This window comes from Falco biarmicus, chromosome 5 (genome assembly GCF_023638135.1).
Source record: "Falco biarmicus isolate bFalBia1 chromosome 5, bFalBia1.pri, whole genome shotgun sequence".
Classification (NCBI taxonomy): Eukaryota; Metazoa; Chordata; class Aves; order Falconiformes; family Falconidae; genus Falco; species Falco biarmicus.
The window spans coordinates 82,831,996-82,856,021 of NC_079292.1; the positions used below are offsets into that span (position 1 = coordinate 82,831,996).

The 24,026-nt window shown below is 40.9% G+C and overlaps 1 protein-coding gene across 1 annotated transcript; it reads right to left on the minus strand.

Annotated features, from left to right (window-relative positions):
• Positions 1–224: 224 nt before the first annotated feature.
• GALNT8 (polypeptide N-acetylgalactosaminyltransferase 8) lies at positions 225–20,296 on the minus strand. Its single transcript, XM_056340813.1, has 11 exons — positions 20,239–20,296; positions 18,003–18,300; positions 15,107–15,273; positions 13,872–14,055; positions 12,512–12,709; positions 9,548–9,662; positions 6,454–6,639; positions 4,827–4,964; positions 3,901–3,996; positions 3,187–3,354; positions 225–1,477 (listed from the first exon to the last, which is right to left on the minus strand). Exons 1-11 carry the CDS (start codon positions 20,294–20,296, stop codon positions 1,313–1,315), a joined length of 1,773 nt encoding a protein of 590 aa, XP_056196788.1. The 3' UTR covers positions 225–1,312.
• Between the last annotated feature and the right edge of the window lie 3,730 nt (positions 20,297–24,026).

Consider the following 24,026-nt stretch of genomic DNA (forward strand, 5'->3'; position numbering starts at 1 on the left):
AAAATGTGGCATTTATAAGATACAGTTTCCAGAAAAGAAAAATTCAGACCCCGAGGACTGTCTTTAGTCAGTCCAATTCGAATAGTCCAATTCAGCCTGAGATAAACTCTGTGTACAAGAGAAAGTCTGACCCCCTTTCATTTCTTGTGAATTTTCATATCTAACAAGGACTGTCTTTCAGAAGAGCTTGTCCAATTCCAGTCCTGAATATCAGGGCCAGATTGTTCACATCAAGTTTACAGAGAAATTACAAAGGAAACCACAAATCACATTGGATTATGTTCAAACAAATATTCAGACAAACCCTGAATACACTTTCTATTCAGATAAAATGCTTGGCACCCTTTTGATAACAAAATGACTTTGGGCTGGAAGTCTATATAGTTTCAATGAGTTTATTTTAAAGGAGTTCTCTTTAACAAATAAGCATATATCCTAGGAGTGGTTTCTCTAAGTAGGACAGCCAGTTCCACCTAACCATAATTCTGCAATAATTCGTATTGCATCTGCCTGGAAGTTGCCTCCCATTAACAACTCATGCTGTATTTTACCGTTTCTTTGACAGACATATGCTACTGCATTGGCCTCATATTGGTTTGTGGAAACTGTTGAGTTGAATCCCTTTGTTTCCAAGGGCTTGACTGCATCCTATCCATGCTGGCAGCTGGCTGGCACAAATGAACTTCACATAGGTAAACATAAAATAGCCTTAGTGTGGCACACTGCTGAATCTAATAAACTTTACTGAGAAACTGAATCATGTCCAGGCAAATTATAGGGGCAGAAGAACAAGGATGTATTTCATTTCACCCACTAGCATAAGTGCATCTTGGCAAGAAGTTTTGCATTATCCATATGACACAAGGCAAATAGTCAAATTCAGCCTGAGATAAAGTCTGTGTACAAGAGAAAGTCAGACCCACTTTCATTTGTTGTGAATTTCCATATCTAACCAACATGCCAAAGTTAGAAAGTTAGAGACCTTACACCGGTCTTTCATTAATGAGCAGAGAAAGGCACTTCAAAAGGAAGTTCATAAGGAACTCCGGTGGGCTGAGACACTCTTAGATGTAACTGCTTCTCTCTGGTGATACTAAAAGACAGCAAAGACAATTCCTCTCCTAACTGAGGAAACTCAGTGGGGGTGATGCCCCTAAGAATGCAAGTTTGTGTGAGTTGGTCATAACTCTTGCAATAACTACTACATTGTAAAATCCCATGTAAACAAACTCCTGAGATAACCGCTTTCAGGGCTGCATTATGAATGTAGCAATTTTCAAGGAAAAATCTCCTCTAGTCAATGCTTTGAGTGCTATGTCTTCTGTTCCCAGTCTTCCGTCCTTCCCCAGTCCTTAACTGTGTGTTGGATATTCCACCTTTGTCCTGTGCAGGTCCGCATTACGAGTCTGTATGAAACTGGATTGTCTGCTGTGATTTCAAGGCATCTTTTAGTGCCCCTGTTGATTACAGCTGATCCCTACAAAAGGAAAAGCAATATGAGAGAAGCTGAGGGCTTATAAACTTAGTGCTCAGTCAGGAAGAAATCTTCTTGGCCTCTATGGATGTGTCTGAGAAACACTAGTAGGTCAATGACCTGAAAGAAAAACCTTGCATTTTCCTCAGGCTAATGACACACGACAGCTTATGGAACTCTCCAAGGCATATAAAATATATTTCGGGGTTTAGTTTGTGTCTGTTTTTTGGAGTTTGGGGCATGAGGGGTGGATGCTTTTTGTGGGTTTGAGTTTTCTTGAAGTTCAAAAAATCATTTTAGTAAATTTTAATACCGTATCCTGTTTTGAAAGAAGAGAGCTAATAACAGGTAGGAGTATTCATGTCTTATCTCCAAGTCAATATTTCAGTACCAGCTATTGTGAATGAGGTGGGGTGTGTTTAAGTCAATTTATCATGCTGGAAATGAGGATTTTCCTAAAGGGTTGGGCTCCAGAACAAACAGAATCTTACTCAGCTGTTTCAGACAGCTAGTTGTTTCACTATGATAATGCTTGATGTGAATAAGGAACTGAAGGTTTACTTTTAAGGTGGGTCTAAACCTTCCAGAAACATACCTGCACCTTTTTCTAAGGTTTGTGGTTACAGACCAGACTAAAGATAAAGGAAAGCCTGTGTCAGCAGGATTTCTGGAGGCCATGCATGTTTATACTATTTGGTGCTTGTCACAGAAGCCCTTTTACTAGTTCAACTCCTCTATTCTCTGCCACTCTCTCACAAGGTTTGTCTCCTGCTTCGTTTTTCACTGAGAGAAGGATACAGTAAACAGGCCCATACGTTACATGTAAAAATAATTAGTTATTAATTACAGAAAGCTAATAAGGTTTGAACTGCTGTACAGAGAGGAGAGAAGCTGCACGGCTTCCTTTCCCACCTCTCCCTCCATCATTATCACTGCTGCCTGTTTAATCTGCCCCAGCAACATGGCAGTTATCTGTCTTAGACTATCCGACTAAGCTAGCATTACCATATTCTGTATTCAGAGGTGCTGAACAGAGAATAGGAAAGTATCACTTGAGATCTTAAGCATGTCAGCATCAGCTGGCATAAATTCTGCACAAATGGAGATGAGTGAACATGGCACAAAGCTCTAATCGCCAGCTGTGACCTGAGCTTTGAAAGGATGGACCTAACCTGATCTCCAACAAGGTTTTCCGTGCTCAGATGCTTTACCAAACAGTGAGCAGCATGAGGCATCAACCAGCTTTCTCCCTAAGAACAACAAGTCCCATGAGAAGGCTGGGGAGACAGGTAGTAGAGAGAGTTCACAATATATAGTCAGATCCTCAAAAGTAACAGAGGCACCTAGGCTTGCACATTCCCTGCCTGTGAGCTAAACCGTGGTAACTGAGTGTTTTCAGTCAGCCCAGGTGAAAATTAAAAGGCTTAAGCCTTTAAGTAAAAGGCTTAAACCAGCTGATTCCACCCAGACAGACAGTGAGAACTGGTTAAATTCTGGTAACTCAGCTTCAGTTGTGTGGCCATCCCCTCATTCTTAACATCACACATCCCTGAAGACTCAATCACCTTCACTATCACTCTTGCAGTGGCACCTGCAAGTCTTGAAATTGAGGCAACATTATTCAGAAGCACACTGCTTTGCAAGGGAAGTGTCTAAGGATTCATTATAATGGGAAAGCTTATTGAAACGTGGGGGTACAGAAATCTACCTACCTGCGTAAAATCCCAGTGCAAGTTCAGACTTTTATTCACAGCTGTGTCACATTGCTCTAAAACTGGCAGGTCCCCGTTTCCAGGGTCTATTAGGCATCTATCAGCTGTATTCCGTCTGGCACGTAAACCTCCTACATACATTTCTCCAGTGCTGTGATAAAAGATGTGCTAAAAGAGAAGGTGACACCACTGTCAGTGAATTGAGATATCAGGGAAATATCATCGGCAGATGATGGCATACAGTTCCAAAACTGTTACAGAGAGATATCAGCATCCACTGACCTCTCAGTAATTAAACCAGGATGAATTTGACCCTATACAACATCTTTCTGCTTTCAAATGATAAAAAGCAAGATTGAATGATAACCCTTAGCTTCCCTCCTACTGGAAGAACAGGCAGTGAGGTGTGAGGAAGAGCTCCACCTCTCTCCCGTTCATCCCAGTGATCTTCTGTTAATCATCAAGATTAGTCAGTATCAACATGAGGTCTCACAATTTTTTGCAAGGCTAAACCAAAAGCCTTAGTTTAATGCACTTAGATCTCCATGGGAACCTGCTCATTGGGGAGTAGAATTTAATTAAATAAAGATTAATATTCCCCTTTAGATAGTACGGAGATAATAGTTTTGAAGTGCCTAATTCGTGGCCCTGTGGAGGCTTGAAAGGAACAGTTAGAAACAGTTCACATGTGAAGATCCCATCACTTTTCATTACCTGTGATGAGTATGCATGACAAGGATACATAATTGGCGTGTTTCCAGGGACGGGGCCTTGATCAATACAGATGTCTTCTTTCAATGTGTTTTTCATCTGCAGAATAAACCAGGAAATTTACCGTGAGGAACAGCAATCCTGTTTTCAGCTTCTCACCACTAATTTTAGAAACTGTCCTGAGAGCAAGGCTACTTTACTCTGAGCTCTGCATTAAATCATGAAGTGGAAGATACAATATAGGTTTAGAAAATAAATCTCTAGCTTACTTTTGTAGAAATGATTCATCACTGCAAAAGTCAAAAGAAAATCTAAGGTCCTTCGAAGACTCATCAACATCGTGCCACGTAGCAACCATGTCAGACATCACCACACAACTCCAAACAGGTGAGTACTACTGTCCAGCTCCAGAAAGGTACACAAGCTTAGGTCTAGAAAATGTCTACCTATATTAAGAAGCCACTGCAGCCTGATGATTTCTCTCTTTTGCAAATAGTGGCCTGACTTCCAATGTATTACATGCTATCTTGATTCTTGTCTGCATGCTTTCCAAATTATCCTGATAATCTCTACAGAAAAAAAATCCATGCTATTCCATTGAAAAATTCAGGCCCTTACAAGAAGATATCGATCCATTCTTGTTGGTCAATAGATGAGTTTTGCATGCAGTAAAGAAATGCGTGTTAAGCACAAACTACTGTTGTGCTCCTATCAATACACACACACACTAAACACAGTTTAGAAGTTCTAGGCTGACAATGAAATATGGAAAAGATTTTAGAAAACTTTACTCTCTAGAAAGACATGTAAAAGTCTTCTTTAATTTTCTAGGAAAATATATCATAATCAGCAAAACAGTGTTCACCATTCTGCGTAGCAGTAGAGCTAATGAATTGTTCCATATTTAAAAAAATAGACTCAATACTTACTGTTCCATAGCCAACAATGTTGGGAAGAAATACTAAATTAGGGTAAATGTTTTTTATGTACCAGTCAAAGCCTTTACAGTTCAGTTTTTTCCTTAGCTGTTTTCTGGAAGAAACATCTCCAAAGTCTATTCCAGGATTCTGCAAGAATACCATATTTAATTCCAGAACATTAAGGTGACCTGAGATTTCTCCGTATTACCTATTTGTAACCTTAAAAATATATTTTAAAGTTAATTTAAAAAAAACCCAACTGTATATTTTCTAAACTTCAGAATTTGAGAACATTTTGCCTAGAAGTGTCAATAAATTACTGAAAAACTAACATAACTTGGTAAATATAAAGAATATCAAAGTTAGATATGGCTGAGAAGTAATTTTCCTATTTCATACTGACAAAAAGAATCCAGCTCAAAGTGAAAAATAAGCCACAGCTTGTTACCAACCTTCGTTGGACCAATAGTCTGTTGGCTGTGACACACATCTCATATGGGAGCAATCAAGATTCAAACTATTCTTTCCAAGACTGTGTAACTTGTCATACAAAATGTAACGGCTCCAGCAGGAATGTTTGACAGAGGTCAGTCAAACAGGAACTTACACCCTGTCTTTAAGCAGTTCACTAAAAGCAGTCTGTGACCTGAAGAAGTTAGGTCAGGAATTTCAAATAGGCAAACCAGTTTTGGATGACTAGCATTTTCCAATGAAAAATTCCAAATATTTACTGTAAAAGTTAATTAATGGGGAAGTGTATTGTTCTGATTTTACACTACACCACTGTATATTTTAGTTTCTTTAATACCTATGCAAGAAAACACAAGAAGGTGGGAGGCTATTCTTCCTTTGTTAAAGAAAGATTCATAAATCCACTGAAATACAGGCTGGGAAAATTCATACTTTTTTTTTTTTTTTTATTAACTGAAGTTACCAATACTCAAAAGACCTGGTCCTGACACTTCCAGTGTCTTCAATAGTTTGTGCAGGAGAAAAATTAAAACCATATTCAGAAGTACTGAAGTTAATCGAAAGGAGAAAAAACCCTGTCATTTAAAGAACTTAGATTACTGTTACTAAAAGAAAGTTCTTAATTCCCTGGTATTACCATTTTTCAGCCTTCCAAGGATGCTATAAGACTTTCCCCTTTTTCTTCCAGAAAAAAAAAAAAAAAAAAAAAAAAAAAAAAGCAGAACTTTGGGCTGCAGGGAGGACAGCTCACTTAATAAAAGTCGTAGAGTATGTGATGAAAAGTAATTGAATTCTCTGTTTAAAGTTCGATTTTGCTTATTGAAAAGGGACACCCAGATCACTAAGGACGTGTTTTTTCATGCAAATTTAAGAATATTCTAGATAAAATACTCCCTACTTTCCCTAAAAAAGTTAAAATACATGTTAAACAATTTAATTTTATATTCCTTAAGCTAGGCATCAGCTCTTGGTCTAAGCTGAAGAGGAACATATCTATGATCATGGCTCTTGGGTGCCATATATATAAATAACTATTAATATATCAATATTAATATTTTTTTTCACAATGAGTTTTATAACCACACTGTGCCTTTTTTGCGTGTGACCATATGCTCTTATTCTAGACTCTGGATTCCAATTTGAAACAACAGAGAAACCCTGTCACCTCAATTGGAAGATTCCATGCAAAGTAGACCATGTACTTGTAGTCATCCATCCACACTTCAGCGACACGCAAGGCATTGCGCTTCATTGCGACGTTCAGATTCAGCAAGTAAGGCTTGTGAGCTCTTTCCACATGACCGACTCTTGAACAGGGCAGTACCTCTACTCTACCTCCACACTGCCAGGCCTAGGTCAAGAAAACACTTTGTAGTAAAGCCTATTTATTCAAATTATTTGTACTTTCTGTTGCAGTGCTCCCATTTCTGTTCCCCCCACACCTTCACCAGATGAACCGGCATGCCCTCAACGTTCAAAGCTTTATTTCCTGGCCTGAGTGAATGAATATAATTTTTCAATACCTTTCATTTTTACTGTGTGTAGCCCTATAACATAGGTCCAGGAAACTAAAGGCATGTTCTTTCTTCTTTTTTTTTTACCATTAACAAAACTGCTCACCAGTTTCCTATGCCAAGGCACTCAGATCAGTTACATAGATGCACCAAGACAAACTGGTACATACCTCCAACCAATCTCACTAGGAGATAGACTACTAGATAATGTGGTGGTTATGGGCCTAAATCCTTAAGAAGCAGTGACATTGCCCAGGACACAGCAAGAGCAAAACTGGTCCTGCAAAATCTTACACATTAGGGAAAACTCAAGAGAAAGAAAAAATCCAGCGGATTCCTGGAAAATGTCTACATGGAATTCAGAAAGATACCTAAGTAGCCCACAACCAATGCTTCAAAAGTACAGAAGGTCCAGAACAAACACACCCAACTTGACTGTACATGAACCAGTGTAAGCGTGGAAGCTCTACAAAAGGCAAGCAGGCTACGCAGAACTGAATTCAAGCTGGCAAGTCCACAGGGCACTGCACAACGTAGATTTATTGTCCTAGTTTAGGGATCACCACACAGTGCTCCATTATGTCTTTCACATGCTCACATTAAATTTTCCAGGACTGGCAGCTGGCTAAATAAAAAGATGAGAGGATGCTTGCTTGCTAACCAAGCATGTTTGACACAAGGAACTCTCAAGATGGATAAAAACAGATTTTTAATACTATTTTTACAATCAATTTTCAGAGCAGTTTTGTGTTTTAACTGAACCGATTCTCCATTATTTTCACCTCCAGCATTTATGTAAATAAGAATAGAATAGACATACATTGCCACCACTGTGAACAGTGCAGAGCAATAAGGAATAAAATTTAAATGTTTTTTCAAGCAACAGAACTGAAATATTAATTCACAACCTGCCTCACAAGACATGAGGTGATGATGTGACATTTCTGTCTCATAAACTGAATATGAAGACGGGGTCTTTGGCCATGTCTACCGTGAGTAAGTAATGGAGAAATGTCTCAACATCTCCAGTAAAGTATCACCCAAGTTAGTACATCCGCGTGACTTGGTGTGGTGCCTCACAAGCAGCGGCTTTGTTTAACATAGCATTTAGCATGTTTGGAAGACAGTTGTTATATTTCCTCTTGATTGTCTTTTCTACAAATCAAACCCCCTTGTTTAGGCCTATTTTTACTATAATGTCACATATTGCCAGAACTCTATTTGTTGTCTTTCCTTTCCTTCAGATTATTCAATCACTTCATATATTTCCTGATGTATGGTCCCAGAACTCAAAACGCAACTCCAGAAGAGAACTTGGTGGTAGAAGAGAAGGATCATCAATGCCATCATTTCCCATCCAGCTGCATGGCCATGTTGACTCGTACAAAGTTTGTTACTCCCAGTTCTTTCCCAGCTGGATGTGTCCCCCAGCCTACACCTCCATAGCTGTTTATTCCTCATGTTTCTCCTAAATACCGTTGGTTTTCTTTTTTGCATGAAGCATGCTACCCTGTTACAGAAAAAAACCCTAGACTTATTTGACATTTGTTCAGAAAAAATTACATTGTCTGTGTTATCTTTTATGTGCTTAGTACTAGATATCAGAACCAAAAATAAAAAGTTGTGTGAGATAAGAAATGCCCATACTGGACCAACAATATATCTAGCCCAGTATTCTGTATCCCACTGTGACTGCAAACTTATTCCTGGGGAGGGTTAAGAACAAGCCAAGTACGTATGTTATCTCTAACAACCCCCAATTATTTTGAGGTCAGAGGATTTTCTGCATATTCTTGTGATTCACTTTTTTTTTAACTCTGAGTAGGTTTTTCTTCCATAACTGTTCAGTCTCCCCAAAAATGACTGCAAGCTTTTAAGACCCACAATACATTTGGAAGGAGCTCTGCTCCTGGCCTGTTGGGCTGGTCTGCTGTTGGAAGAATGAAGGAACTCCTGCTCATGTTTGTTTTGAAACTAGTTCTTGACTTCTTTCAAAGCCCCTCTTTTTCATATTTACAGAGAAAAATCAAACCCTTTTCTCCTAGACATTTAAGTCCTCCTAACATGTTTATATTTCTCACATCTCTATAAAGAAGAAAAAGTATGGTAGGACAACAATTTTATTTTTTTTTACATTTTTTTTCTTCTCAGGTCTTCCAGAATATCTCCAACAACCATTACTTTTAAAAAAATAGTTATCAATAGAATTTTTAGTGCTCCCAAATGTTCCTTAATGACTAAAGACACTCCAGATAAAACTATTCTAGAAGAAAAACAAAAAGGGGGAAAAAAAGCCTCCATTCTTGATTTGAAGACATCCAAAACTGAAGAACACATACTTTTTAGGGCAGAAAGACCTCTTTCTGCTTTTGGTTTGTTTGGTTTTTTTCCCCCCAACACATAACTTCATTTAGCTTGAGCTTATGTTTTTTCATCCGCTGAGCCAAGATGCGTATAGCTTAAATTTCTGCAGAGAACCACATCTTGCAAGATTCCGTATTTCCTCACTGAATTAGGTTTTTGTGTCAGAAGTCAAGATCCTTAAGAAGTATCAACAAAAGCCTGCTGATGAGCTTTAAACACTTCTGGAAATCTATCGCTCCTCTTTGGTACCCAAAATAAACCCGAGTTGTTCTAAAATATTAACCCATGCTTTGGACAATAAGCAGCAGCCTGAGTGCTTTCAAAAAAAATCACATACTAATTTTCACTGTCTTTCAGAAAAAAATGAAAAAATAGGCTTACCCTCAGGCCAAGTTCCACATTTTCTCCTCCATATATGTACATTCCACTGTCCAGTACACCAATCTCACCCAGAAATTTCCTATCTGCAGCAAGAATCCCCATTATAGATGGGCTTCTGGAGAACCAAACAAGTAAAATTATAAAGAAGCAACAATGATTGAAATAAAGTCAATTAGCCATCAATCACATCTTGAACTTCCAGAAGGATTCCAATTGTATCCAAGAAAAACAGATTTAATTCAGGACATGTGGAACAACATTAAAGACTCAAGACGACAGCAAATAAACTTGATCAATGGCCAAAAGAGCATTATTTGGTGCTTTTTAAATAATTAGATCTATTTTGACAGACGATGTAATGACAATTTTCACATGTTTAAAACAAGAAGAAAGAAATCAGATTAAACTGTAGCAAGGAAGAATTAAGTTGGACATTATGAAATCTTACCTAACATTACGGAAACTTAAACACTAAAGCCCTTTGCCAATGGAAATTTTGGAATCACTGTCAACTGAGGTTTTGAAAAAGATGAGATGACTGTCTGTCAGGACCAGTTCCATTGTAGATTAATCCATCCTAGGGGCGGGGGAAAGGGGACTGAAAAGGAATTTGGTGCTTTTCTGATGTACCCATTCTCTGACCAAACCCACTTCTATTTTCCCTGGTCTGAGAATTGTGGACACCCCACCATGAAACATTCTTTAACCTGCATTTGGCTTGTTTTCATTCCATTCTCCTGCCCAAACGATTAACACACACTATATAATGCTTTAAACACATACAGGTGCCAATCTCACCCATAGTTCTTTATCTAGGGGTCTGTGCAGCCTTATCTCCAACACTTGTCTACCACGTGTAGTGGTATACAAATGAAGAAAACTGCCATCTCATCTGACAAGCACAGGACATTATTTTCAAATGTTTTCACAGCACTTTTCATCCTCAGGATCTACACAGTAAATTTTAAAGCCCTTTATATAAATAAGGATGGTGGGTTAACCTTGGCTGGCTGCCACCAGGTGCCCAGGAAGCCACTCTCTCGTTCCCTCTTCTCAGCAAGAAAGGGGAAAATAAGATGAAAAACCTCATCAATTAAGATAAGGATCAGGAGGTTGGTGAGCAGTTACCATCACGAGCCAAGTAGACTCAATTAGGGGAATACTACTTTATTGCCAATTAAAACTGAAGGACGGTAGCGAGAGAGACAAAACCAAATTTAAACCACCTTCCCTCCATTCCCCCTTCTTTCCAGGTTAGACTTCATTCCTGACTCTTCTACCTCCTCCCCCTGCCCTAAGCAGGGCATGGGGATGGAAAATGGGGGTTCTAGTCAGTTCATAACACTTCATCTCTGCCACTCTTTCCTCCTCACACTTCTTCCTGCTGTAGTGTGGGGTCCTCCTATGGGATGCAGTTCTTCAAGAACTGCTCCAGAACGGGTCCTTTTCCACTGGGTACCGTTACTCAGGAGAAGACTGTTCCAGCATGGGTCCCACACAGGCTGCAGTTCTCACCAGAAAACCTGCTCCTGTCTGAGCTTTTCTCCACAGGCTGCAGCTCCTGCCCGGAGCCTGCTCCAACATGGGCTTTCCGCAGATTGCATCTTCCTTCAGGGCATATCCACCTGCTCTGATGCGGGGTCCTCTGTGGGCTGCAGTGTGGATATCCACACCACTCTGGGGTCCTCCATCGGCTGTCATGTCAATATCTGCTCTGGCATGGTCCTCCACAGGCTGCCATGTGGATATCTGGCTGGCATGGTCCTCCACATGCTGCAGGGGGGCAATATGCTTCATCATGGTCTTCTCCACAGGCTGCAGGGAAATCTCTGCTCCATCACCTGGACCACCTTCTCCACCTCCTTCTTCAGGGCCGTTTCTCTCATATTTCTTCCTCATTCCTCTCACCCACAGCTACTGCGCAGCATTTTTTACCCTATTTCAAATATGTTGTTGCAGAAGCAACACCAGCGTTGCTGGTTGGCTCAGCTTTGGCCAGCACCGTGTACATTTAGGAGCCAGCTGGAACAGGCTGCATTCAACATGCGGGCAACCCCTCAGGTCTTCTTACAGAAGCCACTCCTGCAGCCTCCCCCACTACCAAAACCCTGCCACATAAACCCAATAAAATAAGATAGGACTAGAAAAGAATGATTACTATATCACATCTCTTTTAAGGGTTTCTTTTTCATATTGGTTGATGGCTAAGGGATAGTCAACAACATCTGGCATCCTTGTAGAACAAGGAAACAAATAAGTCTATATATTCAGCACAAGATAGCTGCTGGTATCATAGTACCAGCAACCATCTTGTGTTGAATACATCAACTAATCTGAGCAACTAAGGAAGGTCTCAGGAACAGAAGCAGATATATTGGATCCTAAGCCTAGCAGTAAGGGGTCGCTTTAGGTATAATGCCTGTGTGCATTGTGTTCATGTCTTTTTCTCGCTTTTGTGAGATACAAAGTGATAAGGGTTGAAAAAGGCTGCCCAAGATCACTGTAATCATATGTCACCGCAGCATCTCCAAAGAAAGAACTGTACAACTTGAATCTGTTTGAGTCCTCACAGCTCAGGCATGCAACTGTCCAGCAAAGTTGTGAGATTCACTCCATATTGTTGGACAAGCATGGAGAAGGGCCACAATTCATCTTGTACAGTCAATAAATATTGCTACCACACTACTAGCTAAGGAACATAAGACAGAAAAATCAATGACTTGGGGATTGCCTGAAAATCCAACAGCAGGATCAGCACGGGGCAGATTCTGGAATACAACCTTGCAACTGCTGTACTGAGATTTTCAGAGCTGTTAAAGAACTCACACTTCCAAAACAACTATCTAGATATAGTGTGCTTTGAAGGTATCTATCCCACCACCTATGAAACATCTTCTTCCCTCTGCTAGCTCTATGTTGGATATCACGTATCTTGGCTCACTCTCAGACACTATTCATACTTACTGGATTGGAGCCGTTTCATCTTTCAGAGCATACCACTCAGCTGGTAAATCTTCATAGAGGCACCAGAGTGCCCAGTCAAATCCATCGGCAGCCACTCCATACTGAAGGAGCTCAAAGTCAGCAAAACGAATATTGTCAAATACCGGTGATACTATCACAGTACGATCTTCTTTCATTCGAGACAGAATAGGTTCAGCCCTACCAAAGTTAACAAACAGAGTCTATTTGGCTTGAAAAAGTGGGAATTTAATGAACAGCACTAAACTTTACCACCTGCTTCTAAAACTGGATTAGCTACTTTAAGCCATTGACTTTGGCCCCTACAAAAAGCTCTATGCCAGCTTTGGAGTGATAGTAACCCAAATTGCTAATGCCATGGCACAATTCTCCCTTCCATTAGGCTGCTTCTGCATTTTGACTGTCACTAATCAAAACAACCTTAAGTTCCACGCTTAACTTGCTGGGTTAATTGCTACCTGGGTCTGTTTCCTAAGTGCTCCACAGTCTTCACTATCTGCATGAATAGACAAGAAGGGAAAAGGAAGGAGATCCTGAGGCATGCCGTAAACCATGAGGTTTATCATTCACCATCTTTCCCCTGTGCCTTGATGGCACAGCTGCTCTATGAGGGAAGGGGTGTGACTCATCAATGAACCCCTACGATAGAGGAAGGCTCAGGGAAGACAGGCAAGGATGATGTGCTCATGAAGCTGGAGAAGAACTAGGGAATGACCACAGCTATTGTAAAAGAAGCTGAAATTATCCCAACACCAATGGGACCAAAGAGTGGCCTTTGTTGCAGAAAAATGGCAGTATCGATTGAGTGGGTCCACTGGTTATCTGCATGGCCTTCCTAAAATGATTAATAGAAAGTATTACCTTTCTGAGCCAGCCAGACCAACACAGGGGAAGTGTGTATGTGGCTCAGCCCAGCTTAGAGGGTAAAAACTGAATACTCAGAAAAATTAACTTTGAAGAGAACACTTGAGTTGGCTTTAACCCATGTATTCTTTCCCGGCAACTTTCCCAGTATTTGGACAGTGAGCATAGAGAAAGTGGTAATGTGAATCCTGTTGTATTACGATTCAACTGTATATGCAACCTCTATATTGTGCTTGTGTTGTGATTTCAGTAGATTGGTGTATCACTCTTCTAAACCAAAATCCCATGTATCTTCAAATAAGTAAATTTAGTATTAAAACATTAAACCCTCCTCATGTGAAACATCCAAAGGAACCTGGTCAGAGGGTATTGGAATCTGTCAGAGAGAGTCTTTTTGCTGGACCCCAACTGCCGTTATGCCTAAAAAACCTGACCTTATCTTTCCCCAGTTTCCCCCCCCCAGTCTTCATAGTCTTACCATGCCGTGTTCACTTCAATATGGGCATCCAAAATTGCAACAACATCTGCAGTTGATGCCTCCCAGCCAGAAATCCGGGCTTGTGTTAGACCTTTCGTTTCCTGATGTCTGATGATCTTCAGCAGTCCAGGATGCTTTGCATTGTAGTTTTTGATGTGTGTTTCCAAAGTTCCTTTCAGATCATCTAAAACCAGCCCCCATATTTTAATGATCAAAAAAAATATTTTAATCAATATTAAGAAATGGAAAAGATTATGTAGGTGATGGCTTCCTAGCTTGTCCCAGTTCCAGACTGAAAACCGGTTTGTTCTTTGCAATAGAACGGGTAGAGTTATGCAGGTAATCATGAATTCAAGAGGCTTATTTTTAAAACCAGCTTTCATTCCAGGAGTTCAATTAAGTACCTAAATTTCATTTACATATAGTGCTATTGTATGGCTTCTAAACTGTACACAAATATGTCAATATGTAGAAACTTCAGACATTTTGTGCCATAACAGCAACCAATTAGCTGTCTTAATGCAGTAATTTCTGAGTGTATTTTCTACCGCGTGGAAAGGAAAAGAGAAAATGTGAAATGCTCTCATAAGAGCTGTAGGCATGCCAACTCCCTCAACAAAGGAAAAACTAGTGTCAAGGAGAAGGAATAGAAAGTTGGGACCTCTTAGCCTCGTTTGGGAAATTCATTTAAACTCTTGCTCCACCCAAATGGACATGTTTTTCTAGCAACCTCAAAGCCTTAGCAAAATGAGAAATCGAACATCTCATCAGGCAATGCAAAAAACCAAGGGCACCCTTAAGATCAGGGGCATGACTGTTTCTTACAGATGATTTTACAGTGCTTTGCTCAGCTCAATTTTAAGAGCAATAATGCACCCACTGCTTCCCCTGGGAGTATTTTCCACAACCCAAGACACCACTCTTCAATGAGTTATTTCAGATACCTACAGAGATAGTTTTCATAGCACACCCTTACTTCGGTACTGTGCATAATGAGCCAGTAATGATACTCTCCCACTTCAAATTTTAACTTTTTCACATATTTGAAAAACATAACCCTGTTCCTTATTAGAAGACATTTTTCAGACGATTCAAGTGTTTGGTTTTTTTCTGTACTCAATTTACTTCTTAATTTTGAGCTGTCTACTCTGTGGTCACCCAAAAGGCCACCAACATTCATTAAACGCAATAATGGCATAAATTAGCAAGACTCCTGCCTTGTCTGGGTCACTTACCATTTGAACTGTAATCATCTACCAAGATGATTTCTTTCAATAAATGAGAAGGTGTTCGGTTAATGATACTAGTAATTGCACGTAAGATAACTGACAATGCTTCATTCATGAATATAAGCACAACGCTGAGTGTTGGAAGGTCTTTTGGATATGTTTTCATTTTACAGCTGTAATAGAACACAAACAACTTTAGCACAGTTTCTAAAGAAAGTCAGAGAGCAAGGCAGCTGCAAGAAGGCAGAATGGGGATGCTGGACTTAAAACATATAGTGAAAATCAGCATAAGAGTGGAAGAAAAGGAATTCCCAAATCCAAGTTTCATTATTCATTTGAGTTGCATTATGTATGTATATAAACCATTGGGGCATAGTTAAAATTTCTGTTTAAACAAGAAGAACAATTACTGTTTCTCAATCCAAAACAGTTATAAAATATTGAAACTAAAGAATACAGTTAACTCAGCCAGTGATGAGGCTGTGGATATATGTGGATCTTACGAGGCAGTGGATATATGAGTGAATTTTAGCTTTTTGCGTTTACAGGAGATGACATTGAACAAACTTGACATCAGGCAAAAGCAAATTAGATAATAATCCCTTTGTATATGCAATGAAGAAGAACAAAGTAGGTCTAGCTATACTTAGAAACCGATATGTGAGAAGGATTCCCTTGGACAAGGGATCTCTTTAGAAATTCTTAAGTGTTTAAGAAATCCTTCTTACAGAGTAAACCAGACCTGTGGAACTCCATGCTACCCCAGAATAAATTGTTCCCAGTACTGTAAGAAGCTTGTTTTGTGCTGTTTGAACACTTCTGGAACTCTTGCTTACAGTTAAAAGATTATTTTTTTTTAACTCTCTATTTGGGATACTTGTCAGCTCTGCTAATTAATATCTTGGCAACTGGGCAGATGTTGAGGACTGGGTCTTCTATATAGTGCTAAGCACTAACTCTCTCTAGAGCAGAAAACAGAGCATAGCTGGATTCTCAGGCATGATCATTCTCTCCCCTTAGAAAAGCATGAAAGCAATACTCAGATCGCAGGAGTTGGGTAGCTACATAATGCAGCTCTCCACAAGACAGGCTCATGCTCCAGGTAGACCTCTACAGCGGCAGCTGTGCACAAATGGAATGCATTTTTATTGGAATTTCTCCATTAGCTTCATTAGCCATTAGCACAAGAGCCTGAGTGTATATCTGCAAAAAGTGGTCCGTGCAAATATATCTTTATGATGTATTTGTATTTCTTTATGATGCCAAGCAGAAGGGTGCCAGGCACCACACCCATTCTTTGGGACCATGCAGACTCATCACGCACTTCCTCCAGCCACCTCTGTGGTGGCTGCTCCAGATAGTTCTCCAAAACTATCCCCCAGCAGAGGGGGGGATCGTTCAGCTTGGGGCTGCCTCAGGAAGACTGTCTCACCACTGCACAAGGTCCACCTCCCTTGACCTTCTCCTTCTCTGCCACACTGCCCCTCAGACACCCACAGTCAAGGGCAAATTATTGCTCCCTTGGAACCAGCGATGGTTCCAGCTGGAACCAGCTCCACCCAAGTGGACCACCACCAATCAGGACCCAGGTGCAAAACCTGCTCTTTACATCTTCCAGAGGGCTGCCAGTAAGACAACTCCCCTTTCCCCAAGTGTGACATTGTCAACTCACGCCCAGTTTGCAATCCTCTCTGACCTCCACATCCTTTTCTGAAATGCGCCATCAAATTTAGTACGAGTGATCATAAGTACAAAGGTGTAGGCTTGCAGTATATCTGTGACGTTCTTCCATGTTTATACCAGTTCGTTCCTGTAAAGCTTACTCATCTTTTGCAAGAGATCATATACCTCATCATACTATATAGTCAAAAAAAGCACTTGCTTTTTTAACAGATACTTGTTCCTAATGAGGTTTTTTAATGGTTACTTATATCAGCTCCCATAGTACCACCAGTCTGCTTAAAAAATACTATTTATTGGCTTCAAGAACCAGCTAAATTCTGGAAAAATCCCTTAAGCTTCCTCTTATGAAGTGGACTGCTTACCTACATCTTAATCCTTTAGTTGTTTGCCCCACTATATTTTCCATGTAGTTAATCCTCAGACTCTTTGATAACTTCAGAGGGAAACAGAGCAAATAAGGCTGTAAGGAAGCTCACAAGGTCACCAGTCCATGGAGGTTGCGCCTATAATACTAAAGATAAAGCGCCAGGGATTCAGCTCAGGTGCTGAATCTTGCCTCACCCTTCACGGGACTCGTTGGCCCACAATTAGTTCCAGCCAACTCTCCTGTTTTATATCTGATCATCTTTTACTAAGCAGTATAGGTATCCCCCACTTACGATCTGCAGCATAGCTAAGAAAACCAGGCATTTTGTAAACCTCTGTACTTTTTAACAATATAGGCATTTACTTATTCATTGATTGCATTTCCAGAGTTTTCCAAAGGGGTGCGTGTGTGTTTAAAACCACTTTGGATATCTCAGCATATAAGAGGCTTACATAAGACGATGTAAAAATAAGAGAAAGCATGCTTCAGATGTCCTCCCTTGGGGCTTCAACAGAATGCAAACAGACCAGAAGGTATCATATCTTCTGAATATTATGGTTTGTTTTCCTGCTTTTTACTGACAGTTAGAAGTCCTGTATCACTTATAATGTTAAGTTTATATTCTTTTTCTTAAGTGACTTTTCTGCACTGTGACTTCTTTTCACAGTCTTTGGAGTATTGCAAGTCTGAAAAAGATCTGGAAGAGAATTACAGAAAAAAAAACCACCCAACTAAACAAACAGCACAAATTGATATCTATTAATAGATCATTTTAACTCAGCCCAAAGCAATGTGGATCCCCTTCCTTTTTATTTCATGTCTCCTTGTGAATATAGAGGGCTTATACTGCACCTGGGAGATCTGGTGTCTCTGATAGGTCGATCCAGAGGTAGATGGTCACTGAGATAAACATTATATCCATAACTTAAGAAGAGATTCTGTGCAACAGTTTGCTCCTCTTCCCTTAAATCTGCACCCCACTGTTTGAACAAAGGTGAGTCTGGGTACAGTAAACGGTGTACAATCTTGTTTTTCTCCTTTGCATTATCAGCTTTGCGAACTTCAGCTTTGTGTGACTTGGAGTTCACTTGCAGTTTCAGATGATGTTCTATTTGGTTTATATTTTCACGGAATGCTTCCACTGATTTTGCTGATTGAAAATAGAAGAGTGTTGATTATAGCAGCAATTGAGAACACTCTCCTTCATTTTAACTGAGCCAGATTCTACTTATGACACTGCAGGTCAAGAGACCCATGAAGTTACAGCTATATTGATACTCACATAAGAGTAGCATCAGACCCTCCCTCCTACAAAAGAAGAGTTTTTAAACATCATTTCACAATACCCTGCATCAGATTCTCCTCTTAATTGCGCAAGTGCAGAACAAGGGACACTACACTGGCGTCAATGGAGAAATCTGGGAGTAGAGGCAACACACAAATTGTTAACTCAGGCCCAAATCATCTTTATGATGTTATGCTTGTGTTACATTAATGTATTAATGATCCATAATGGGGTTCTCATCCATGTCAGGTTGTTGATACCATATTTATCTTGAAGGTAAATACAGTAAATGAGCTCTTTGCCATCTCCTTTGATAAGCTTACAGGAATCTTTTGATTTCTTCTCAGAAAGATTTGAACAGTGTGAACCCTAATCTCTCACAATATTGTGTCAGATAGCCTTTGTGAGATTGTTTAGGACATGTTGCTCTTATCATACAATAAATGAGTCCTTCGTAGCACCTTCTGAAAAGCTTGTTTTCAGTTTTGACTTCTGCTCTGCCAGAAAGCTTTGAACAGGGTGAATCCTAATTTCTCAAGCTCTTGTTAAGTTCACAGTATTGGACTGTGCCATATAAAAAAGGCACAGAAAACCTGTGTGAGTTAAAGCTTTCTACAATTAAATTACTGTGTTGGTGAATGAGGGGTGAGGACTGGATATTGTTTAAACTCAAGGAGGACTTCTGACACTGCCTCACAACATCCTCACGCACAAGATGAGGGAGTACACGACTTGCAAGTAGATAGCAAGCAGATAGCAAGGGGAACTGAACTTCCAAAATCAAAAGGTTGTGACCAGTGGCACAAAGTCAAGACAGAGACCAGTCACTAGTGGTGTACCCCAGGAGTCAATACTGGTTTCATTACTATTTTAATATGGTCATGATGACCTCTAAAATGGGGCAAAGTGCACCCACATTTAGTCTGTGTATGATACCAAACTGCAAGGAATGGCTGACACACCAGAAAGTCCTGCTGCCATTCAGAGGGATCTGAGGAGGCTGGAGAAAATAGGCCAACAGGAACCTCATGAAGTTCAAAATGGGCAGGACCCCATGGACCAGCACCAGATGAAAAGCAGCTTTGCTGAAAAGGACCTGGGGGTCCTGGTGGGTGGACACCAAGCTGAACATGAGCCAACAGTACCCTGGGCTGCATTAAGAGCGTTTCCAGCAGGTCAAGAAAGGTGATCCTTCCCCTCTGCTCAGCACTGGTGAGGCCACACCTGGAGTACTGTGTCCACTTCTGGGCTCCCCAGTACAAGAGAGACATGGACGTACTAGAGCAAATCCTACAAAGAGCCACTAAGATGACCATGAGGCTAGAGCATCTATTTTACAAGGAGAAACTGAAAGAACCTGAGAAGACCTAGGAGGGATGTGTGTGTACTATTGATGCATATAAATATCTTACAAGGAGGGCTACCAAAGACAGAAGAATCTCTTCCTGGTGTCCAGTGAAAGGACAAGAGGCAGTGGGCACAAACTGAAATACAGGGAATTCCGTTTAAACATAAGATTTTTTTAATTTTCTTTTTTAACTGCTGGAGTGACATAAAACTGGAACAGGTAAACCAGATAGGTTGTTAACTCTCCATCCCTAGAGATATTCAGACCTCAACCGGATGATGTCCTGGACAACCTGCTCTAGCTAATCATGCTTCAAGCAGGGGAATTAGTAAGACGGACCATCTCCAGAGGTACCTTCCAACCTCAACTATTATGTGATTCTGTGACTAAGTATTGAAGTGAAGACTTCAGCTTTCTTTCAAATGGCTCTACAATAACTTTAAAAAGTGTCTCACTATTGATGTCCGTGAGAGCAGCTGCCACTGAAGACGTTGTCAGCAATAACAGTGACATTATGGGATATTGGTGCTTGGGATATGGGATATTAAACTTGACCAAGCTGCATAGGGAAGATTGATCACCACATTCAAGGGTGCCCTAAGTGCCATTTCAAACACCTAGTTTCAGGCTTCTTCCGTTCTACATAGCAGCTGTAATGTGAGATGTGGACAACGTGACGGTCAAATCAATGTCAGCCAGCAGAGTTCTGGCTGCTGTAGCCCTCCTACGACTGCTGTGAGGTGATGAGGTTCAAACAACATGAAAAAGAGAGAAATGAAGGGGTACAAAGGAAACAGAGAAGTGGATTCTTCAGCCCTTATTCAGATGGCTCTGTTGTGCCCACTTCCCAACAATCCAATCTACAACAGATACCTGAAAACAAGGTAAAAATCCACAAACCTCCCTGTGAGAAAGGAAAAGCTCTTTCTAAATTAATATGGCTCATATACAAGTACATCTGCTGGGATGCTGTTGGTCTTTCACTGTCAAGGGATGAGAGAAACAGCCCTGCTAACAGATTTCAGCTAATACTGCTTAGGAACACACTCCAGTTGAGCAGGTGGTGCAGAGTTCATTGTCTTTTCCCCACAGCAACTCTGTTGTGTTTGTGATCAAGGCACACAGAGGAAAAAGACAGAGTGAGATACAGTTCCCCTTGTTGCTCACCCACACAGCAGCGGCTGAGGAAATGGGACATTTCCCGTTCCTCTCAAAAATAGCTTTTCATGTCAAACAAAATAATGATATGGCAAACAAAATAATAATAGCTGCCTGATATTAGTACACTGGTACAATCACCTTAAAATTGCTTAACGCTTCTAGAAGTTCAGGGTCAGAAGCTGTCCAGGCTTGTTTTGCATGTTATGCAAAACACCCACCATGATGACTGTGAAAGGCATTATTGTTTTATGTGTAAGTAGAGAAACTATTAAATCTTTTTCGAGATTACAAGAAAAAAGGGGGGGGGGGGGAAGTCCAACAAAAAAACCCTACTCACAGGTGTTCAGGGAAACTCAAACAAACATTATCACTGCTATCTATTTATTCTATCCTTCAGGATATCTAGATATCTAACCCTCAAAAAGTTAAGCAGCATGGCATTTTACTTACAGAGGTTATGAACGCTCCAGTCCAAATGGTCCAGTCTCTGAAGGATGTTTTTTTCTTGATTCAGAAATCGAGGATTAACTTCCAAAGAATTAAGTGTTGCCTTTCTTTGATTTTGCAGTAAGTGCACAAGATAACACACAAAACCTGTGTTCACGATTAGCAGCGCAAATTTACGTAGTCTGTTCCAGGGTGCCATCATAAGCTTGAAGAAACCCAGCGTTCTGCTGCTGGTTGCAGTTTGCCTGTGGTTCTGGGTCCGCACTGAGTCGTTTTTCCAAATGCACTGTTTTGCCTCTACTTGACTAAGAGGCAAGACTGCTCAGATGACGCAACAGAGTCCAACGAGTCATAGAAGCGATGATGATAAGGTACGGCTTGCAGGTGTTTTCACTGGCATGCTTACTTGTGTCTGTACAAGTTATCAGTGTCAGGGAAAACACACAACTGTCACTGGCTTGTGCAGTGAGTCACATGAAGTGAGTAAGCACCTGGGGTGATGCTGTAGGAAGTGTGAGGCTGTTGGGCAGATGTCAGAAAGCCTGTCATGCAACACAGCACATGAATACAGTTGAAATAAACAGCAAGCCAGTTCTGTGTTTCCTGGGCATTAGCAGCTGGGGAACTGTGAATCTAATAAAAAAATGTGAAAATACGTTAAAATGGATTTGACATCAGTTTTTGAGCTGGCTGAAAGCAATTAGGGGCACTTTGTGGTCCTCTCCCACACAGGCTACTCCTGCAGCTCACCTCTACCAAAACTCTGCCTGTTATGCCTAGTACACTTGTGTAAATTTGAGTAGTGCTCACAACAATAACTAGCATATGGAGCTTCCCTTTCCATAAAAACATCCAGCTTCTACACACTTCCCAGCATTTCTGTCCCAGTGTGGGTCTTCTGCTGGCCATAGTCCCTCAGGGCTGTCCCTGCCCCAGCATGTCCCCTTCATAGGCCACAGTCCCTTCTGAAGTGTCTGCTTCCAAGAGTGCATTGACAGCCCCATGCCTCCTCCTCAGCAGCCCCCTCTGGGGGGGCTCCTGCCTTAAGGGCTGATGCTTTTTCTTATGTATATTGGTAGCCCCATGGCTCCTGCTACAGAAACCTTAAGAGTTATGCCAGGTAAACAGTGCTGTAAACATCACTTCAAATTCACATCACCAGTGTATAATCCTTATTCCCCAACGCCCGTTTAAAAAAATAAATAATTAAAAAAAAAAAAATCAAACTTTGGCCTGCTTCATATGAAAAGAGAAGAACCAAGACTACTGAAAAACAAATCAGTCATGTATGCTGAGACCCCTGTACTATGTTAATTGCTGACAGAAGCAAAAAAAAATGGGAGTAGGGAGAATTTAGGGGCAGTGGGAGAGCCTTCCTTTCCTTCCTCAAGCAATAAAGGGCAGGATAGATGGGTCTGTGGCTCTCCTTGCTATTCACCCGCATTTCTTTCTCCTTCCACATCCTCCCAAGACCTGGCTATTGCAAATGCTCCTAGGCAGTGCCACTATTCACGTGGCAAGCCCACCTGCCAAGAGTCATAGAAAGGCTGAAGTCAAAAGGCACCTCTGGAGGTCATCATGTCCAGTGCCCCTGCCCAAGCAGGGCCACTTAGAGCTGGTTGCCCAACAGCACGTCCAGGTGGCTTTTGGACATCTCCAAGGATGGAGACTATACCGCATCACTGGGCAACTTGGGCCAGTGAAGAGTCACCCTCACAGCAAGTGTTTCCTGAAGTCTGAGTCGCAGGTTGGTTACTTCCTAGTGGTATGGGACATATTATACAATACTAGGAAGCACATCTGGGGATTGTACAAGACATACTATGGGATGCTTAGGATAGGAACTAAAGGCAGGAAAAAGAGGGTAACAACATGGCTTGGGGATGAACAAACATGGAAGAATGAGTGGCTGGTCAGTATGCTTGTCCAGTCATGCTCTGCACTTGAGCTCTTCTGTCTACTTATTAAACTCCATTTCTAAGCATGTTGCTGGGTGAGGGACTTTCTATTCTGTGTGCATTTGTGTGCTTGGAGATCCAAGTGCCAGCAACTGGAGATTACACATCAGAGGGACTGTGTGCCTCTGGTGCCAGCAACTGGAGTGACCAGAGTGAGTGAAATAAAAAGTCTTGACAATGAAACCAGTGACCTGGAGTTTATCACACGCTGATAGCTAAATCTCTTTTCTATCCAAAACCAAATTAAGGCTATAAAGCATAGGAGTGCACATATGAGAAACAGGTAAGGATCATGCCAGCAAAACTGGAAACAGGCAAACACCTTTTGTTTTCATTTTCATTGTTCTGTCACACCAGGCCACTGCTGTGTTTACCACTTTCCTGGAACACAACCCTGTACTTTGCCCAGGATGGTCTCAACCTCCAGAACCTCACCAAATGCAGTGGCAGCCTCAGCTTTACTTTAAGTGACAGCAATATCAGTTTGAGGTGGAGCTCCTAAGAAAGTTGTATCTATGGAATGTGTACGTGTTCCTGTCTATCTGTCCTTCCCCTAACAAGTCCCAATCCTGTTGGCCAAAGGCAGTAGGCAACTTCACAGAGAAGAGATCCTGCCATTTACCCACTTGCAGAAAGACTGCAGCATAAGTTTAAGCCTTACACACTAGTTCATTCAA

Bases quoted from the DNA above. Each gene is read 5' to 3' on its own strand.
- GALNT8 (XM_056340813.1), bottom strand. From the start codon at position 20,296: ATGTCACTGTTATTGCTGACAACGTCTTCAGTGGCAGCTGCTCTCACG. The intron at 12,710-13,871 runs GTAAGACTATGA...TAACTTTGGTAG, and splicing joins ATTGAAGTGAACACGGCATG to GGCTGAACCTATTCTGTCTC. The intron at 3,355-3,900 runs GTAATGAAAAGT...CTTCTCTTTTAG, and splicing joins GTCATGCATACTCATCACAG to CACATCTTTTATCACAGCAC.